At 46.3% G+C, this 21099-nt stretch overlaps 1 protein-coding gene across 1 annotated transcript in view; it reads left to right on the top strand.

Annotated features, from left to right (window-relative positions):
* Positions 1 to 1725: 1725 nt before the first annotated feature.
* RUFY1 (RUN and FYVE domain containing 1) overlaps positions 1726 to 21099 on the top strand; it is a 63287-nt gene continuing 43913 nt past the window's right edge. The window contains exons 1-5 of the mRNA XM_032846798.1: positions 1726 to 2008; positions 10580 to 10753; positions 12567 to 12684; positions 17690 to 17791; positions 19660 to 19783. Coding sequence (XP_032702689.1) covers positions 1735 to 2008; positions 10580 to 10753; positions 12567 to 12684; positions 17690 to 17791; positions 19660 to 19783 — 792 coding nt within the window. The 5' untranslated portion in view covers positions 1726 to 1734. The remainder of the gene's footprint in view (positions 2009 to 10579; positions 10754 to 12566; positions 12685 to 17689; positions 17792 to 19659; positions 19784 to 21099) is intronic.

The raw sequence follows: 21099 nt of genomic DNA, 5'->3' as shown, positions 1-21099 counted from the left end.
TCCTGAGGTCTTAGGATAGATAGAGCCCCACCTCGGGATCCCTGCTCAGCAGGGAGCCTACTTTTCCCTCTCCCTCTGCCCCTTCCCCGTTTGCGCTCTCTCTCTCTCTCTCTCAAATATAGTTTTTTTAAAAAACTATTTTTCTAAAAGGAGTTTATGTTTCTATGCAAAGTGGAATATGATCCAGGCTCTGGCCATTACAAATGAGCTCTTCACCTACAAGAATGTCCACTGGCACTGAAAAGTCATGAAAGATCTGGGTCCGTTGCTTGGTAATTTCAGGGCATCTGACTCCCCTGCTCACCGCATTTCAGTAGAGACTGGCAGCAAACCCCTCCATCACGGTGACTGCTCAAACACCATCCCACAGCTCCCCTACTACCTCTGCACCCCACTCTCCCCATAGAAAACAACTGGCCTTCAAGGACAGACGGTTCATAAAGATCGAGTGGAGTGGAGACAGCTTTTAGAGGGAGCTTCTAAAGGGACCGCCATTGCCCACTTCACCAATTTGTTGACACCACGTAACAGACTCTGAGTTGCCAAAGCTTCCACTCTTTGAAGAGGGCCAAAATCTATATTTTCATGCCAAATCTTCCGATTTCTAAATATCTGCAACAACTTTTTTTTTTTTTTTTTTAAGATTTAAACGCTCTGGGAGCCAAACACAACAGTTCTCCTAGTTCGATGAGGACCCTGGTGGCACTTTGCAACGGAAGTGTCGAATGCAAATGAAATGTGAGCTTCCAGTTAGTCAGATTCCGTTCTTTTCCAAGTGAGGAAACAGAGGGGCAGGGCTTGCCTGCAAAGTGGACTGTGCCAGGTGGAAACGACCCGTGGCGGTAACAGTCCTCACGTTGCTAACGTCTGCCATGAGCTCCGGCCTGCAAAATCTAACTTCCTCAGGCAGTGGGCTCCCTTATCATCCCCATTTAACTAATTTATAGAATCCGGAACTTCTGATTCCCAGTCCTGCCAACCTGTCATGTCTGTAGGGTTTTTTGTTTTTTGTTTTAATAAAAAAAAATCCTGGGGCGCCTGGGTGGCCCAGTGGGTTAAGCCTCTGCCTTGGGCTCAGGTCATGATCTCAGGGTCCTGGGATCAAGCCCCACATCAGGCTCTCTGCTCAGCAGGGAGTCTGCTTCCCCCCTCTCTCTCTGACTGCTGCTCTGCCAACTTGTGATCTCTGTCAAATAAATAAATAAAACATTTAAGTAAAAAGTAAATTAATTAAAATAAATTAAATTATTTTTTAAAATCCTGATTTCTGCCTCGCCTGTCTCAGTTCCCTCAGCTGCCCTTCTAGGGCTTGCTCTGAAGCGCGCTGCCGGAAAGTGGCGAAGTAGAAAAAGTACATCATGAAATGAAAATCAGAAAGAGGAAATTGAGTCACAACGAAACTAAAGCGGAGGGGGCTGTGTTCCAAGCCAGGCTGCGGACAACCCCGGTGGGGGGAGGGGGGCAAGTCCAAGAATAATTTTCTGGACATGAGTCTGCCTTCCCTACTGGTGGGAATATGGGTGTGTCTTATGCTATGATTTGTTGTTATGACTTTCCTGAACCTTTTGGAGGCTAAAGAAAGGAGGGGATAGAGTGGTGAGAGGAAAAGAGGACTTCGCGAACAGAAAAAAAAAAAAAAAAAAAATCTATGCCCGCCCGCGCCGAACCCGCGCCCGCCCGTGCGCCCGCCCGTGCCGAGTCCTCCGCCCGTCGCGGCCACGTGACGCGGCCAACATGGCCGACGTGGAAGACGGCTGCCCGGCGGGGCGGGAGCCGGGACCGGAGCCGGGAGAAGAGTTCGAGATCGTGGACCGGAGCCAGGTGCCTAGCCCTGGCGAACTGCGCAGCGCGGCCAAGCCGCGGACCGGGCCGGAGGGCTGGTCGGCGCCCATCCTGACCCTGGCGCGAAAGGCCACCGGCAACCTGTCGGCGAGTTGTGGGAGCGCGCTGCGCGCGGCCGCGGGGCTGGGCGGCGCGGACAGCGGCACGGACGGCGCGGCGCGTGCAGGTAGGCTGCGGCCGGGCACGCCCCGCGCGCGCCCGCGAGACAAGCGGCCGTTTGGCGGTGGGAGCCCCGCTGGCGAGGGCGTCGAACCTCCGCAGCCTGTCAGACGAGTTGTTCAGAACCAACCTGTTAGCACGCGTCCGTACTCATGTGCTTTTCGTCCTGCCGTGCAAGCCGAGTCAGGATAAATGCGCGGGTTTGCACGGGCTGAGATTGGGGCGGCTCCCCTAGCCGACCCTTGTAATTGGGTGCCCCAGACAACGTCCTGACTCCCGGTGGGGGACTTGAAGTAAAGGTACGAGTTTAAAAGTCCTCAAGAACTGAATGCAATTCCGCTGTCTGCCGCGAATCTCCAGATGCCAGGTCGGCTCGCGCCTCGGCTGCCCTGCCCACCCAGGAGTGCAAACTCCGAGGTGGAAGTCAGGAGGCGGTGGTTCCAGGCGAGCGGAGCCGCCAAGTCTTTTGGGTGAGGCGCGCCAGTCACCGCGTTTCTCAGGCTGTGCAGTAGTTTTTTGATTCACCCGTGAGCTCTTCTAGTTCTTTCCAGCCCTTGTTACCCGGAATAGAGTTTCAGCATGTTAGAAGAATGGAAATAATGGAAATACTAAATGATGATATTAAGAGTGTGACTTGGAAAGCCCTGTAAAGCCGGATATTGAGAGCTGTGCTCACCAATAGAGTAGCCACGACACGCATGTGATGTTCAAATGTTAAAATTTAAAATTCCGGGGCGCCTGGGTGGCTCAGTCCTTAATCTTCTGCCTGCCTTTGGGCTCAGGTCATGATCCCGGTCTCCTGGTATCCAGCCCTGCATCAGACTCCCTGCTCCTCGGGAAGCCTGCTTCTCCCTCTCCCACTTCTCCTCGTTGTATTCCCTCTCTCGGAGTCTCTCTCTGTGTCAAATAAATAACGTCTTAAAAAAAAAAATGAAAAATTCAGTTCCGTCTTCATAGAGTGCTGTGGGGCAGAGGTGATGGAAGACTGTAGTGCTAAGAACCATAATGTTTCTTGATTCCCTCCTACTCACCGGTGACTTTGCTGCCTAGAAGTCCTCACTGACGCAGCATTGTGAATTGTGAGAATTTCGGTGGTGAAGATGGAGTAGCGAGTGGAGAAAGGTTTACACACAGACTTGTTTTGAGATTTTGGCAGTGACAAGTAGAACTAGCAGGTAATGAGGCAGCCTATTAACACAGGATTCTAGTTCCCACTGGTTCACTGCCTTTGCACACACCTGTGGGTGTTTGATTGCAAACCAGCCATTGGCGGCAAGTCCCGAAAGTCAAGGCATAGGGTGAAGTAGAGGCCTCCGAGATTGTGTAGCAAGCAAATAATCTTAGCTGTTCACTGAAAAATGCCATGCCAGTGCCTAAAATAGCACCCAGCACAGAATAATTAATAATAAATATTTGTTGACTTACTAGATGACCGGTATTAGTCTTAGATCTGTGCCTGCGTTAATTCATTTAACCTTCAGAATAACCCTGGGTAGTAGCAGGACTGGCTTCCTGCTGTGCATCAGTGCAGGCTTTGATCCAGGTGGTCACCTGGGTACTCAGAGGTGCTCCACACTTTATCCTTGTTATCTTCGTTGGTTTTTGTTTTGTTTTAAGATTTTATTTATTTGATAGAGATACACAGAGAGGGAACACAAGCAAGGGGATTGGGAGAGCGAGAATCGAGCTTCCCGCCGAGAAGGGAGCCTGATGTGGGGCTCGATCCCAGGAGGATCAGGACCTGAGCTGGAGGCAGAGGCTTAACAACTGAGCCACCCAGGCATCCCAAAAGCATTCTCCCATTTTAGAATTATTCAGATATATATTTCCTTCCCATCAGACAGGGGGTATGTGTTACGCCTTTCTCTGTTCTTCTTCCATGGGAAACTTTATTCTCCATGTGTCCAAGTGGCCCTCCACAGCCGGTGCAGCTCGTTTCACAATGAACCACAGTAATGTTTTCCCAGTTTTGTTGCTGAACTCACGTTAGCCCCTGAGATGCTAAGTGAAAATTCCTGACAGGAAAGTGTTAAAGTTTTCCTCCTCATCCACAGAGGGGAATATCGTATTGTAAGATCCTTCAAGACACTAAAGGGCTACTCAAAACTAAAACTCAGATTTATCAAGAATCTCCTTACTCCTCTGTAAATAAGAACCCAACAACAACAACAAAAAACCCTATGGCCCACTCCCCATCCTGTGTACTCACTCTCTATACCTCTATATATAGAGGTGACAAAAGCTGTGAGCAGCTTGTGTCTGGTCATTGCATTTTATATAATTTTCTTTTTTTAAAGATTTTATTAATTTATTTGAGAGAGAGGGAGTGAGCATGAGAGGGGAGAAGGTCAGAGGAAGAAGCAGACTCCCTGTGGAGCCGGGAGCCCAACTCGGGACTCGATACCAGGTTCCAGGATCATGACCTGAGCCGAAGGCAGCCGGTCAATCAACTGAGCCACCCAGGTGCTCCTGGTCGTTGCATTTTAGATGCTGCACAGTATAAAAGCATTAAAGCAAATTTTGGGACACCTGGGCAGCTCAGATGGTTAAGCCTCTGCTTTTGGCTCAGGTCATGATCCCAGGGTCCTGGGATCAAGTCCCGCATCAGGCTCCCTGCTCAGCGGAGAGCCTGCTTCTCCCTCTGCCTGCTGCTCCCCTTGCTCATGCATACTCTGTCTCTTTCTGACAAATAAATAAAATATTTTTAAAAAATAACATAAAAAATAAAGCAAATTTTTTTTTTTTTAGCTAGTGAGCAGGCTTTACGTAGAAATCCAGACGTCCAGCTTCTGAAAACTCTGCGTCTGACACTGTTGACCAGCATTCCTCTCACCAGAGGGTGGTACTCAGTGGGGTTGCTCCCTGGATATTCATGGGGTCCCGGTCCCCTCCAGCTCGTCCTCCCACAATAGCCCTCATTTCTGTTCCAGGCCTGGCCCCTGCATAACAGTCAAGATTGAAATCCCTGAACAGACCATTTGTTTGGCAATTTAGGAAGTATAGAACTTGGTGATGTCCTGTGTGCTGATGTGCTGGGCTATTATTTTTTTTTAAGATCTTGTTTATTTGAGAGAGAGAAGTGAGAGAGAGCGCAAGTGGGGAGGAGAGGGAGAAGCAGGTTCCCCGCTGAGCAGGGAGCCTAATGCAGGACTCGATCCCACGACCCCGGGATCTTGACCTGAGCCAAAGGCAGACGCTTAACGACTATGCCGCCCAGGCGCCCCGTGCTGAACTATTATTAATGAAGCTTAGAGAGGTGAATAGCTTGGCCAAAGTCACAAAGCCAGTAAACTTGAGAGATGGAATGGCTCGAAGATCCATTCCGTAGCTCTCTAAATTGAGCATGGATGGGAACAGGTGAGTCATGGTGCAGAGGGATGGGTGGGATGACTGCAGAACACAGCCATGTACCCAGGAACGGTGATAGTGATGTGGGGAACAAAGAAAGGCAAAAGAAAAATTAAATTTCCTTACTATCTGAAGCCCCTAGACAAGTTCTTGAAACAGGCCCAGTGACGTTCTTCTAGGAACTCTGCTGTCTCAATGTTGATACTCTGGCTAAGGACAAAAGACAGTCTTAACCCAACCCCGTTTCCTGTAAGTCTACTTTAAAATATAAAAATTCCTTTGGAAGCTTTGTTTATCTCTACATGCTCCCCAGCCCCACCCAAGATACGTGTTGGCAATCATCCCCCCAAGCATATAGCCCATGATATACATCTGAAAAGTCTCATGACTAAGGTTTTATTAGATGGTAATAAATGACCTTTTCCCAAAAACAGCTAGCCCACTCAAGGTCCCAGAAACCTTGCTTCTGAAATTCCTTACAAACTTACACTATCCCTAATCCCCTCCCAACTTAAAAGTGTAGATAACCCCAGTGCCCATGGGTCCTGTTCCCATGTTTTAATAAAACCATTTTGCATCAAAGATGGATCAGGAATTCTTTCCTGGCCATTGGCTCTGAACCCCAACGTCTTTCCTACATCAGCAGAAGCCACTGCCACCTACCTCTGGTGACCTAAAACACTAGTCTTCATGTTTTTTGCTCACATGACCCCCTACAAGAAGTCATCAGCTTTTAAGATTAATTAATTTTAATCTTTTAAGATTAATTAATTCATAATTTTAAAGTTTGTTTTCTGGTATATTGTAAATATTAGCTTTTTAAAATAAAAGCATTACATCATTCTTTAAGTGGTATGTAAATACCTAAATGATTTGATAAGTACTACCATCCATCTTAAATATAAGTTATTTGAAAACTTTACTTTTTTTTTAAGATTTTATTTATTTGACAGACAGAGATCACAAGTACGCAGAGAGGCAGGCAGAGAGAGAGAGGAAGGGAAGCAGGCTCCCCGCCTAGCAGAGAGCCCGTTGCGGGGCTCCATGCAGAGCTCCATCCCAGGACCCTGGGATAATGACCTTGAGCCGAAGGCAGAGGCTTTAACCCACTGAGCCAGCCAGGCGCCCCTGAAAACTATACATTTTCCCTTTTACTCCTTGAACTTGAATTTCTATTCCACTTCTGTATGTTTTAAATTTTTTTATTATTTATAAAAATTTTATTTATCATCCTGTCATACATACCTCTTAGGGAAAAGTAAAATTCAATAAACATTTTTTGTAACTAAAGCTCTACGTTATATTTTTCTTATGGAATGAATTATCATTAAAATAAGAAATACAAAGTTGACATAAGGATATAACTTTTATACATAAATACTATAAACTTTTCTTGTTATTGTTTCTCTTAATGGGCTGCTTTGATTTTTTCATTAGCATATATCCAGAGATGAACATACATGATTTACAGATAAAATATGATGGGACTCAGCATCAATTTTATTCCCATTTTTTGGTTGTTTTTTTTTGTTTTAATAGATGTGAGCCCTGAGAATCCTGGTTCATATAAACAGGAAATAGAAATGGATAGTTTTGTTTTAGTAACATCAAGCTTTTGAATCCCTTCCAAGTTATATGCCCCAAGTCACATTGATCTATTGTCAAAAATTATTTTTTGTTCCTTTATGTTTAAAACAAATGAAAATCACCTGACTTTCAAAAAGATGCTCCCCAATCATATTAAATTTCCCAGCCTCAAAATGTTCCCCCCAAAAAGCCTTTACCGAGACTTATCAAATGGAAATTATACTTGTAATTCTTTTTTTTTTTTAAGATTTTATTTATTTATTTGAAACAGAGAGAGAGAGAGATCACAAGTATGCAGAGAGGCAGGCATAGAGAGAAAGAGGAGGAAGCAGGCTCCCCGCTGAGCAGAGCCCGATGCGGGCCTCGATCCCAGGACCCTGAGATCATGACCTGAGCTGAAGGCAGAGGCTTAACCCACTGAGCCACCCAGGCGCCCTATACTTGTAATTCTTTCAGTAGCTACCCTGTTTAACCCAGAACACTCAGAACAGTTGGCGACACGTGAGTGTTGCTTATTTCATTATACCTTTGCCAACGCAGTATTTTTTGACAAAAGGATTTAGTTTATGTGTACTTCAAATCCATTTTCTTAAAAAACATGGAGCTATAATTTATTAGAGTCCATCTAATTTATGGAACACATCCTTCAAGTTAATGGTGCATCTCAGGGAGGAGTATTGAGATGGGCTGATTGATTATGTATCTGTGGGAGAAAAAAGTGTTTAATTTTCTGAATTCATGCTAGCCAGCAGAGAGCTAGAAACCTCCCCCTCCCTCAAGACCAGGTTTCCTTAACTAAGTACAATAAAGCAATAAGAGGTTGGAAGGCTTTCATGTCTTGGGTGACTTGAATCATCAAAGGAGGCTTAATCTCCACTTGGCTGTGTGGGACTCCCTAGATCCCAAGTGGGTGTGATGTGGTTTTGAGTAGCGTAGTTGGTGAGGCCTGGAGCCAACAGCCACGAAAGAATTCTTGAGATGCCTTTGGTGCAAAAAGGTGATTTTTCACGGGACAGGACAGGTAGGCTGAAAGAGCTGCAGCACTGGGGCTGTGCAGAGTGACTGATACGTACGTGGGAGCTGGGGGAGATAAGGACAAAGGGAGGTGTCCAAAAGGACTTCCATATGCTAAAGACGACTCAGGATACTGCAGGCCTTGCTATTGTCAAACTAAGGTTGCTTTTCCCTCTAGGAAAGCATTGGTGTTGAGGCAGTTGGGAGTTTCCGGGACGAGTTAATTAGACTGTGCCTGCCTCTAGTGTTTGTCAGTGGGGCTACAGGTAATGAGGAAATTTAATTATATTTACATTCCCTTTTGCCTTTGCTTCCCACATTGCCACGGAGGAGAGGGTGATGTTAGGGCTCCAGGAAATTGAGTCTTTGGGTCTCTGGATATTAGGCTATTAGTAACAGGATGCTTTTGCCTTGTAAATCTCTAGGACAGTGGTAAACTGATCGAAGACCCCAGTCCTATAAAGGACTGTGATCTTTATCAGTTAACCATTTGTTTTTCCCTTTCCTTAGTTTTAGGGCAGCCAGGAGTGTCTGAGGAATGCCGCACAAACCCCTTTGGGTGGAGGGGGGGGATAGCCTGCTGGGGGCAGGGTATGAGCTTGTGACCTGTCCTCAGCTTGCCTTCTGCTCCGTCATCAGGCACATCAAGAGAAAGATGTGGGATAGGGAGTAAATCTGTAACCAGGCCGCAGAAATGCAAGAGCACCTGGCCGGGTGAGCCAAGAAACAAATTTACTGCAGTGAGGGGGAGTAGCATCTCAAAGGTGGGCTACAAAGTGCTGAAAATACTCTAGATTTCTGTAAGGAAAATGTGGGGGTAAAGGTCGGTGGGTACAGGCCCGTGGGCAGTAAAGGCCCCGTCGATCCTTGTCTTGGGGTCAGTGACACCCGGAGTCTTGCTGGCTCAGGGCAATCCATATGGTAGTTTGGTTCCCATCAGGGGACGCCTGGCCCGCAGGCTCTTGCGGGGACATAAGAGATAAGCTGGAAGGAACTTAATTAGAAAGTACAGAAAGAGGTGAAAATAGAGTTGGTTGCTGTTTCAGAGCGTGAAAACTCGGGGGCTGGAAACGCATCTCCCGCAAACATTTGGGCTTGCGGGGCGCTGCGCAATGCTGGCTTCGCATAATCCTGGCTCTGCATTCCGAGGAGCAGAGCGGTGGTTTGCAGACCTGGGCGTGGTGGCTTCTTGAGCAGTCAATCTTTGCAAATTGCATCTGTCTTTATTGGTCCGCTTAGGGTTTCTCCCTCTCGTGATGAGGCTTTTACAATTTTTCTTTTCTTTGCGGATCCTCCCGCTCATTAATGCTTTCAAATTTATACATTTTATAGGATTCTCTCTAAATTTAAAAAATAATTATACCGCCCCCACCCTTTTAATCAACCCAGTTTCCTCTGATGAAATGTTCCCGCCGACTTTTCTTTCCCAGTAGCTGTCTTTGTGGGTGTCTGAGACTTTTTAGAATTTTTAGTCCCAGGCTGTCTCAGGTCTCAGTAATGTTTACTTAATAACTTTATTATCAATTCAGCCATTATACATTACTTCTCGATTCAGCTCTCCATGTGTGCCCTCTTTTAAACTATCTTTATGGTCGTATCAATGAATGGCCGTGAAATCAAACAGCTATAAGCAAAGGATTAGTATCAATATTAATTTATACGGAATATACAGATCATTGCATTCAGCAAGGATTCACAGAATCCAAGGAGACAATAAACATGAAGCCACTACGATCCCCACCCCACCCCCACCCCCACCCCCGTCTGGCCGGCCAATGTTTCAGACTAGATGTTGGGCGGGTGCGGAGGGGCGTGCGCGGGGTGTTTTTTAATCGCGTGGAGTATGCGTTTTTAATTCCTAGGCTGGCAGCTTTCTGGGCATGGGGGGACACATGGCAAACATTTGTCATGGGTGTCTGATATCGACGGCCCACAAACTTTTTACTCTTGAAACCGAGACAGCGTTAATAGGAATTGAAATGGAAACGTAGCTGAGTTCTGATTGTAGCGGTTTCACATACCACAAAAAAGCGTCGAACTCGTATTGCCCACCCACTGTGGGCTAAAGCTAGGCAGTGAGAATCTGAGTCTGGAGCTCAGGGGCAGAGGCTTTCCCAAACGCACTTGGGTTGACACCCTCGGACAAAGGAACAGGCTCAGAGAGCCGTCTAGGGAGGCTCAGGACAGGGCCACTTGCGCCGAGAATGCAAAATGGCGCCCGTGAGCTTCGTGGGCGTGGCCTCTGACTGAGTCCGTCCAATCGGAATGTCCAGGGGAGGAACACTTGGGGGCGGGGCTTCCTGGAGTATGCCCCCTTCCATTGGTCGAAAATGGAATACTGGGTGTGGAAAACGCCAATCGCGACGAATCTTAGTAGAGCCGTCGCCCTGGCAACGCGCGGAGCTGCCTGGGAGAGGTCTCCCGAGACTGACCGGCGTAAGACTGCACAGGTGCAGCCGTGACCTCCTGGGTTCAGAGGCCGGTTGACTACGAAGTCAGTTATCCGTCCAGCCACACGTCCGCGCTCGGAACTGATCGCCTGGCCCCGCGCCAGGCCGATCTTCCAACCTCCTCACCCCGGACCACCCTCAGTCCACTGACGAGGCTGTCCCTGTTTGTGCCCCTACAGCTTCCAGGTGCCAGATGATGGAGGAGCGTGCCAACTTGATGCACATGATGAAACTCAGCGTCAAAGTCTTGCTGCAGTCCGCTCTGAGCCTGGGCCGAAGCCTGGATGCGGACCATGCCCCCTTGCAGCAGTTCTTCGTAGTGATGGAGCACTGCCTCAAACACGGGCTGAAAGGTGAGCTTGAGGGGGCCTTCGGGGCGGGGGAGTTCGGGCCAGCTGTTTGCTCCACATGTATTCATCAGTGCCGAGCCTTGTTCTGGGTGCTGGGGTAACGGCGGGGTGCAAAACAGACGTGGGGGGTGTCCCAGCGCGCCAGACCCGACCTGGAGAGCGGCACTGGCCAGGAGAAATGCCACGCAAGGTACTTGTGCAATTTTTAGTGTTTTGGTAGCCACGTTAAAAAAAAAAAAAAAAAGGACGGGGCGCCTGAGTGGCTCAGTGGGTTAAAGCCTCTGCCTTCAGCTCAGGTCATGATCTCGGGGTCCTGGGATCGGGCTCTCTGCTCAGCGGGGAGCCTGCTTCCTCCTCTCTCTCTCTGCCTGCCTCTCTGCCTACTTGTGATCTCTCTCTACTTGTGATCTCTGTCAAATAAATAAATAAAAATCTTTGTTAAATAAAAAAAAAGGAAAGGAAAAAGTAAAAAGAAACAGGTGAAATTAATTTTTAGAACACATTTTATTGACCCCAGTATTCCAAAATATTATGATTTTTGACACATAGTCAGTGATTAAAAGCCTTATTGATGAGGTATTTTACATTCTTCTTTATTCTACTAAGGCTTAAAAACCCACCAGGTGTTTTATACCACATCTCAGTTGCACTGGCTATATTTCAGGTGCTCAAGAGCACACAGTACCCAGTGACTCTAGGGGACTGCACAGGTCTAGGGGACCAGACAGACGATGAATGCAGAAACGAAATTACAAAATGCCACAAATTCAAGGAAGCAGCAAGCATTTCAGCTAGAGTGAGAGGTGAGGTCTTACTGGGGAGGTGAACTGTGAGCTAAGACCTAAAGGAGAAAGAGTTAGCTGTGCCAAGATTTGGGGCAAGAGCATTCCTTAGTGGGGGAAGAAACAGGTAGGCAGAAGCCCCAGGTGAGACGAGGCTTGGTTTGAGGAAGATGCCAGTGGGCTCAGAGTGAGAGTGGGAGGAGATGAGGTCAGGGAAATGGATTGGGGAGCAGGAGAAGGTTGGGTCATGTAGGCTTTTGCAGGTCACGTGAGGAGATGGATTGTATTGTAGGTGTATCTGGAGGATTTTAAGCAAAGGGAAAAACATGGCCTGACTTAACATTTTTAAAAGAACTTCCTTTTTTTTTTTTTTTAAAGATTTAATTTATTTGACAGAGAACACAATTAAGAGGAGCAGCAGAGGGATAGGGAGAAACAGGCTCCCCTCTGAGCAGGGAGTATGACACGAGGCTCGATCCCAGGACCCTGAGATCATGACATGAGCTGAAGGCCGGCACTTAACCAACTGAGCTACCCAGGCACCCCTTTAAAAGAATTTCCATGTGTGTGAAGAGATTGTGAGGGGGAGGAGGGTAATGAGGTGTCCCTCTTAGGAGCAAGGAGACCCATTAGCAGCTTATTGGCAACAATTCAGATGAGGGATGGTGGTGACGATTTGAAATCCAGCATTGATGTTGACATCAGGTGGGAGGGAGAAAGGGGAAGGATTTCTACTGTATATATATATCTCATGTGTGTGTGTAAACTTATTTATTTGCTTGTTTGTTTGTTTGATTTCATGAGCAATAAATACTTGGAGTAAGCATATATAGTCAGGGTATCACAGAAACCCTGTCACCAGAGGAGGGGAGAGCTCGTTTGTTACCTGGCATCTCTGAGTCCCCAGGACTAAATCAGGGTTAAGCAGTAGAGCTGTGTGCATTGTCCATTTGGCTTTTGGGAGAGAGACTGTAGGCGCCTGAGGAAATTTTGCAACCCGCTCTTATGAGTAACACTTTTGTTTTCCCTTTTAGTTAAGAAGAGTTTTATTGGCCAAAATAAATCTTTCTTCGGTCCTTTGGAGCTGGTGGAGAAACTTTGCCCAGAAGCATCGGATATAGCCACTAGCGTCAGAAACCTGCCAGAATTAAAGTGAGTGAGAAATAGCTAACACTAATTTAATGTTTATTTGTTTTTTTTTTTCTTTTTTTTAAAAGATTTTATTTGTTATTTATTTGACAGAAACCTACCAGAATTAAAGTGAGTGAGAAGTAGCTAACACTGATTTAATGTTTGTTTTTTTTTTCTTTTTTTTTTTTTTTAAGATTTTATTTATTTATTTGACAGAGATCACAAGTAGGCAGAGAGGCAGGCAGAGAGAGAGGAAGGAAGCAGGCTCGCTCCCGAGCAGAGAGCCTGATGCAGGGCTCGATCTTAGGACCCTGAGACCATGACCTGAGCCGAAGGCAGAGGCTTTAACCCACTGAGCCACCCAGGCACCCTGATTTAATGTTTTAAAAAAAAAAAAAAAAAAAACAACTCCCTCATATTTACCCATTTCTCAATTCCTTGCTGTTAAAACTTTTTCTAATTTCAAACAAATTGTAATACGAGCCACACTCCATTTAAACTTTAGTCTCAGCTCTGCTGCTCGTTATCCTCAAGATGCTGAGCAAGATTTGTCCCTCCCTAAGCCTCAGTTTCTTTATCTTTAAGATGGGGACCGTGATTCCTTTAGGTCACACTTAGGTCATGTAGTTTGAAAACGTGTTGTGAGGCAGCTGGCTGGCTCAGTCAGGAAAACACGCAACTCTTGATCTCAGGTCATAAATTCCAGCCCCATGTTAGGCATAGAGATTACTTTAAAAGAGAGAGAGAGAGGAAGAAAAGATATTGTTACCTGAGAAGCAGTTACAAAAGTAAAAGGGTCATCATCAAGCCCCTGGAATCTGAGTTTTGGATGCATCTGGGCAGTTTTCAGAATATAGTTCAGGCCAGATTTTAGCTTCTGGGATATGGGACATTTGTGAAAAGGTGAGACAAATCATTTACCATATCTGGGTTGGCCCTTGGGATCCCCATGCATAGGCTCAAAATTAAAAAACTTGACAGAATACAAACAAGGCATCATCATGAAGTCTGCATTTAAAAGGGGACCTAGAGATCCCTAGGCCCATGCAAACGAGCGCTGTGCAGTCTCCTGCAGGGGGACACCACTGTCCAGCCTCAGATGCTTCTCCTGGGGAGGCAGCCTGTTCCGTTTTCAGATGATAATAATCGCCAGCATTTACCAGGGGCCTGCCATGTGCCAGGCATTGTGCTAAGGACATTTCAGGATCTCATTGAATTCCCCACAACAAAGCTTCCAGGAAAGCTGTTGAGCACGGTTGAGCAGCTAAGTCACCTGCCCAAGGCCCCTTGGCAAGGGAGTGGTGAAGCCAGGAAGGGAACACAGGTCTGTGGGATTCTAGAAGCCTCTAAGTCCCATTGACCTCCATTGCTGCAGAGCGCCGTGCGGTCTCCTCAAGGTGAAATTGAAGCCTCGGTCCCTGTCCCTAGTTCAGCCCTTGAGCCTAGCCCACAGAAGGTGAAAGCCTTTTGCACCTTGACAACTTTCAAATACTATTTGATGAGCTCTCAGGCACTTCCCACGTCTGCTTTGTTTCAGCAGTTCCTTCTGTGGTCCTGCTGCCCACCCCTTCCATTCAGCTCCCTCCCTCTGAGTGAGGCTGGGAGGATGGAGTCCCAGTGCGTTCAAATTTCAGCAGACCCAGGCTGTCCCTTCTCCCACACTCAGACCTCTGTTTCCAGCTCAGCGTGAGAGGCAGGTTTGAAGTCTTGTGTTAACAAAGAGCTCACTGTCTGCCAAACCCACTACCTCTGTTCCCTTCTTAACTCTTTGGCTATAAAGAGGTGACAGGCTCAGGTACCGAAATCCTCCCCTGTCTTCCCGAGATGGAAAGACACAATAGTTCCCTTCTCTTGATGCCTGCAGAGAAGTAGCCTCACCAGGGGCCGTGTTGGGAAGGACTTTTCTTTTTTCCTATTTCATTAAATAGTTACAAAAGTTCTAAAATTTTGGGGGCGGAAGGGTAGTTTGAAACTTGGCAGGGTGCGTTTTGTATTCTGAGGAATCTCCCTCAAGTTCAGTTCCCCTAATTGAAATGAAAATATCTTACGTAGTATGACCCCGTCACCCAAGGTTTTTCACTGTTTTCAAGTCATGGATGGTGTTTATTTGTTTGTTGTTGTTTTAAGGTTTTGTTTTGTTTTTTTGTTTTTTTTTTTTTTCAGTGTAACAGTATTCATTGTTTTTGCACCACACCCAGTGCTCCATGCAATCCATGCCCTCTCTAATACCTACCACCTGGTTTCCCCAACCTCCCACCCCCCCACCCCTTCAAAACCCTCAGATCGGGGGCACCTGGGTGGCTCAGTGGGTTGAAGCCTCTGCCTCCGGCTCAGGTCATGATCCCAGGGTTCTGGGATCGAGCCCCACATCGGGCTCTCTGCTCAGCGGTGAGCCTGCTTTCCCCTCTCTCTCTCTGCCTGCCTCTCTGCCTACTTGTGATCTCTGTCTGTCAAATAAATAAAAATAAAATCTAAAAAAAAAAAACAAAAAACAGAACCCTCAGATCGTTTTTCAGAGTCCATAGTCTCTCATGGTTCACCTCCCATTCCAATTTCCCTCAACTCCCTTCTCCTCTCCATCTCCCCATGTCCTCCATGCTATTTGTTATGCTCCACAAATAAGTGAAACCATATGACAATTGACTCTCTCTGCTTGACTTATTTCACTCAGCATAATCTCTTCCAGTCCCGTCCATGTTGCTACAAAAGTTGGGTATTCATCCTTTCTGATGGAGGCATAATACGCCATAGTGTATATGGACCACATCTTCCTTATCCATTCGTCCGTTCAAGGGCATCTTGGTTCTTTCCACAGTTTGGCGACCATGGCCATTGCTGCTATAAACATTGGGGTACAGATGGCCCTTCTTTTCACCACATCTGTATCTTTGGGGTGAATACCCAGTAGTGCAATTGCAGGGTCATAGGGAAGCTCTATTTTTAATTTCTTGAGGAATCTCCACACTGTTTTCCAAAGTGGCTGCACCAACTTGCATTCCCACCAACAGTGTAAGAGGGTTCCCCTTTCTCCACATCCCCTCCAACACATGTTGTTTCCTGTCTTGCTAATTTTGGCCATTCTAACTAGTGTAAGGTGATATCTCAATGTGGTTTTAATTTGAATCTCCCTGATGGCTAGTGATGATGAACATTTTTTCATGTGTCTGATAGCCATTTGTATGTCTTCATTGGAGAAGTGTCTGTTCATATCTTCTGCCCATTTTTTGATATGATTCTCTGTTTTGTGTGTGTTGAGTTTGAGGAGTTCTTTATAGATCCTGGATATCAACCTTTTGTCTGTACTGTCATTTGCAAATATCTTCTCCCATTCCGTGGGTTGCCTCTTTGTTTTGTTGACTGTTTCCTTTGCTGTGCAGAAGCTTTTTATCTTGATGAAGTCCCAAAAGTTCATTTTCGCTTGTTTTAAGATTTTTATTTATATTTGAGAGAGAGCACCAGTTGGGGAAGGTGGAGGGGGAGGCGGAGGACAAACACACCCACTCTGAGCAGGGAGCCCAATGCAGGGCTCGATCCGAGGACCCTGGGACCATGACCTGAGCCGAAGGCAGGTGCTTAATCGACTGAGCCACCCACGCATCCCCACAACGACATTTTTTAAATGGCCACATAGCATTCCTTTATGGAGCTCATCTTCTTAACTCCCCTTTGGGCCTTGTGCTTTTCTTCAGTTTTTCATTATCTGAGGAGTGTGGCAGACTTTCTCCATACATACATTTTTATGTGCATTCTGAATTATTTTCTGAATTATTTCCTTACCACATATTATTAGATCTAGAGCTTTGATACCCTGATCAAATCACTGACTGGAAGTGTGGTACAGGTTTATGTGCCTGACACGCCATGCCTTCTGTGTCGACTTGCTGCATCATTGCCAACAGTCAATATCTTTTTTTTTTTTTTTTTTTTTTTTTTTTTTTTTTTTTTTTACTTTCCTTTTTACTCTGATTTAAGCTCATTTATTTGGGGGTGGGGAGGGGAGGACTTCAAAGCCTTTTGTACTGATGGAGTTGGATTAACCCTTACGGGCCTGGCTCCTGGAAGTGGCCCCCATAGCTCTCTTTGGTGCAGACACTGATCACTGGAGTGCCTCGACTACTTTCTCGGAGGTCACAGATGCTGTCACTCTGCCTGGAACAGAATCTTTCTTTCCTGAAGCTGTGTTAGGTCCACAGCTGGGAGGCTTTTGGGTTTCTTCTGATGCTTAGAGCAGGCCTTTTCCAAATTACCTCTTTGAGACTGGCTGCACAAGAGCATGAACATACTAAATGCTAGTGAAGTGTACACGTAAGAAGGTGAATTTTTATGTTCTGTGTATTTTGCCACAATTAAAAATAAAGTTGCACCTTTGAGCTAATGCCTAGGGACGTGAGACTTCAACACATCAACAAACACTATGTTCCATATATTAATTTTTTTTTAAGATTTTATTTATTTATTTGACAGAGACACACAGTGAGAGAGGGAACACAAGCAGAGGGAGTGGGAGAGGGAGAAGCAGGCTTTCCAGCAGAGCAGGGAGCCCGATGTAGGGCTCAATTCCAGGACCCCGGGATCATGACCTGAGCTGAAGGTAGATGCTTAACAACCGAGGCACCCAGGTACCCCTATATATTAATCTTTTGAAGAAATGTTTATGCAGTATACTAATCAGCTATTTCCTGGCCCCATGTGAAATTTTATGAATCTATGCCAAGTTTTATCTAATTGTATTTGTTCCAGAAATCGGATTTTTTTTGTAGCTTGAGAGTTGTTTTCTCTCCTCAAAACAAACCAAAAATACATGTCCATGATACAAAATTCAAACTGCACCCAGAGGTTTGCAGAAAGCTATTTTCTGGGCCTTCCAGACTTTGCTGCAGCCAGGCCCCAAAGCTGCTATTCCCATGGCATTCGCTGTGTTCATATACACGTACATGCAGGAATACGTGTCTCTCTTCAGCTAAACTGGGGGCTTGGGGGTTTTTGGTGTCATGCTTTAACAGTTTGCTGCTTCACTGAATTCCAGGACGGCTGTGGGAAGAGGCAGAGCCTGGCTGTATCTTGCGCTCATGCAGAAGAAACTGGCAGATTATCTGAAAGTGCTCATAGACAATAAACATCTCTTAAGGTATTTTACCTCCTGTCTTTGCTTGTCTTTTGCTCTGTACATACTTAGAACATCGTTCTGGAAATAGTTTGGAATTAAAACAGGAGTGTACGATGTACACAGCTTTTATTTGAGTAATTGTTCATCATAAACATCTGTGGCTTGGTTTTGGGGTGTTTTTTTTTTAAGATTTTAATTTTAATTTTTTGATTTTTTAAAGATTTTATTAATTTATTTGACAAGGAGAGACACAGCAAAAGAGGGAACACAAGCAGGGGGAGTGGGAGAGGGAGAAGCAGGCTCCCTGCTGAGTAGGAAGCCCTGATGCAGGGCTGGATCCCAGGACACTGGGAGCATGATCTGAGCTAAAGGCAGACGCTTAATGACTGAGCCACCAGGTGTCCCCTTGGCTTAGTTTTTAAAGAGTATTTCATTTTTCGAACTTGGGTGTCTGAAAGTCATTTTGAATGAAGATTCCTACTGCTTTTCATTTTGAAAAGCCCTTTCAAAGGTAATTCTTCAGAAATACCTAAGTTAAGAAGCAGACAACCCACTCTATTAAACTTCAATGATATGGTATCTATTAGATTTATTGATAATAGGGGGAAAAATGCCTTTAAAACTAGAGGCAGTGGACAATTTTAAAGTATAAAAACCTGCCTTTTATAAGAGAGAATACCTTTGTTACCTATTTTAGGATTCCATATCCATCTTATAAAATTTTCTATCTCTTAGCATCAGTAACGACTAACTGGCTGTCCCTGAAGTTGATGACTGGTTCATTTTTGATACTCACATGTAAGCACAAATAATCCTCACAAAGGAATTTTTTTCTAGGACCTGGGAATTTGGAAGGGGAGACTCTCCCTAGAGTTAGCGTTTTTTGTCTGACTGAATTAAAAACATCTGTTACAGTATGGCCTGCCACTCAGAATTTTTCATTGTTCGCAAGTCATGGCTTATTGCACATATCTTTACATGATAAATAGGGATTTCAAATACTTCGTGTACTTTGTGCTTTCAGTACAATCACACTGAGTAACTTTGAGGTGCAGATTTTGTTTTGATGAACTAACTTTTTTTAATTGAAATAGAGTTGATACATAATGTTACAGTAGTTTCAGGTATGCAACAGAGTGATTCCAAGTCTACACTATTGTGTTGTGCTCACAAGTGCGCTACCATCTGTCGCCATACAAAGTTCTGACACTACCATTGGCTATATTCCCCGTTCTGTACCTTTCATCCCCATGACCTCATACCCTAATTCTTAAGTCACCCGAGTTCTCATGCGCGCGCGCGCGCACACACACACACACACACACACACACACACACAGTAAATGAGCACATCCTTGGTGACCAGGAGCAGTAGTAGATGGGGAATGGAATCCCCCTGCGAAGGGCGGAGGCGACTGGGAGGTAAGGAAGTAAAGCAGCCAGTGTGGCTCCGCGGGACACAGGGAAGAGGGAGGGGTTTTATTCTTGGATGTGAGGGGCTGTGGGATCCTGCTTCCTGCTGGCATAGTAGTGCACAGCAGTGCGGAAGAAGGCGCCAGTGGGGACAGGCGGGGCAGAGTGATGGTCAGGAGCACGGGAGCCAAGAGGAGATGGGGGGGATGGGGTCCGGGGTCCAGACGGAGGAGTCATCCTTGGACTGGAGGCAGGAGGAGCGCATCCTCAACCACAGGAAGAGAAGAGGGGCCAGAGAAAAAAGAGCAGCACTTGAAGCGGGGGCAAGAAATAGCACCAGAGAGTTGCTGGGTACCTGGTGAAGCTGTCAGCCTGGCCCATCCACTGAGGGGTGAAAGGGGAGGGCAGGTCAGGGAGAAGGGGTGGTGAGCCTCCCTTCCTGAGGGGCCGGCCGCCTGTTGTGTCAATCTGTTGCAGTGAGTTCTATGAGCCCGAAGCATTAATGATGGAGGAAGAAGGGATGGTGATTGTCGGTCTGCTGGTGGGACTCAATGTTCTTGATGCCAATCTCTGCTTAAAAGGAGAAGACTTGGATTCTCAGGTAGGATGGGAATCTTGGCTCTAGGTGGAATTCCTTCTTTGGGCCTGGGATTTTACACAGGTCTGTGGAAGCGTGGCCAACCTTCCTGGGGGCAAATGGCAGAGGGTGTTTTCCCCAGGTCTGTGCCGGGTGTTGTGCTGGGGTGGGGTCTGGGCCGGGGCACGGAGACCCACAAAGTTAGAGGCCGGCCTCAGTTTTCAGGCCGTCCATACCATGCTAACGGCCACGCTTTCGTCCCTGGAGCTTTGAGAAGACATTAGAGGTTTTTAAGCAGTGTGCCGGCATAATCAGGCCCGGGTTTGAGAAAGAGCAATCTAGCAACAATCCAGGAGATGAGTTAGATGTGGCCAAGAGTGGAGACATCAAAAACATGGAGCAGACAAGTCCCCAAGGTTGGGTGCGGACCAGAGGATAGAGTTGGGAGAGGTTGGGGAAGGGAGATGGTGCAGGGGGCATGAAATGAAAGCAAGGAGCAGAGCAGGACCGCCCTCCTTTCTCCCTGCCCGGGAGTGGGTGACCAGGGCTGAGGCATAAACTCCTAGCGGCAGGGTCAGTGAGTGAGTGGTGGGGGAGGCACATGTAGCTGTGGCTGGGCCACTGCCTGGCCTGCTTCCTGCCACAAGTTTCAAATTCAGATCTGCAGAATCTAAAGCTTCCCCTAATCCCTCCGTACCCAAGCCATTCCTTCCTATTTTCCTCCCAATAGTTTTGTTTTTGCATGTTGAAATGTTTCAAAAAATACAGAGAAGTATTTTTGAAAAGAACCAGCGCCTCAGAATCCCAGTACTCAGAGACAGCGGAATGATTTAAATTTACATTTTGATACCTATCCTTTCAACACATGAATAAAGGGGTGTGTGTGTGTGTGTGTGTGTGTGTGTGTGTGTGTTTATATTTTAGAGGTATTTGGATCTTTCCTTCTGTCTTTCTTTCAACCAAAATACTATTATTCCAGGCACACCTGTTTTGTAATTTTGTTTTTATTTGACACTGTGTCCCACGTGGCTCTCAATGTCAGTAGAGATATGTGCCATTTAAATGGTTGCACAGTAGAAGCATACCTCAGAGAGACGGTGGCTTGGGTTCCAGACCACTGCAATTAATCAAATATCTCAGTAGAACGAGTCATGACCTTCTTTGGTTTCCCAGTGCATATAAAAGTTATGTTTAGGGCGCCTGGGTGGCTCAGTGGGTTAAGCCTCTGCCTTCGGCTCAGGTCATGATCTCAAGTTGCTGGGATCGAGGCCCGCATCGGGCTCTCTGCTCAGTGGGGAGCCTGCTTCTCCCTCTCTCTGCCTGCCTCTCTGCCTACTTGT

Source organism: Lontra canadensis, unplaced genomic scaffold (genome assembly GCF_010015895.1).
Source record: "Lontra canadensis isolate GAN:19392208 unplaced genomic scaffold, GSC_riverotter_1.0 scaffold181, whole genome shotgun sequence".
NCBI lineage: Eukaryota > Metazoa > Chordata > Mammalia > Carnivora > Mustelidae > Lontra > Lontra canadensis.
This window is presented reverse-complemented; position numbering and strand designations above follow the sequence as displayed.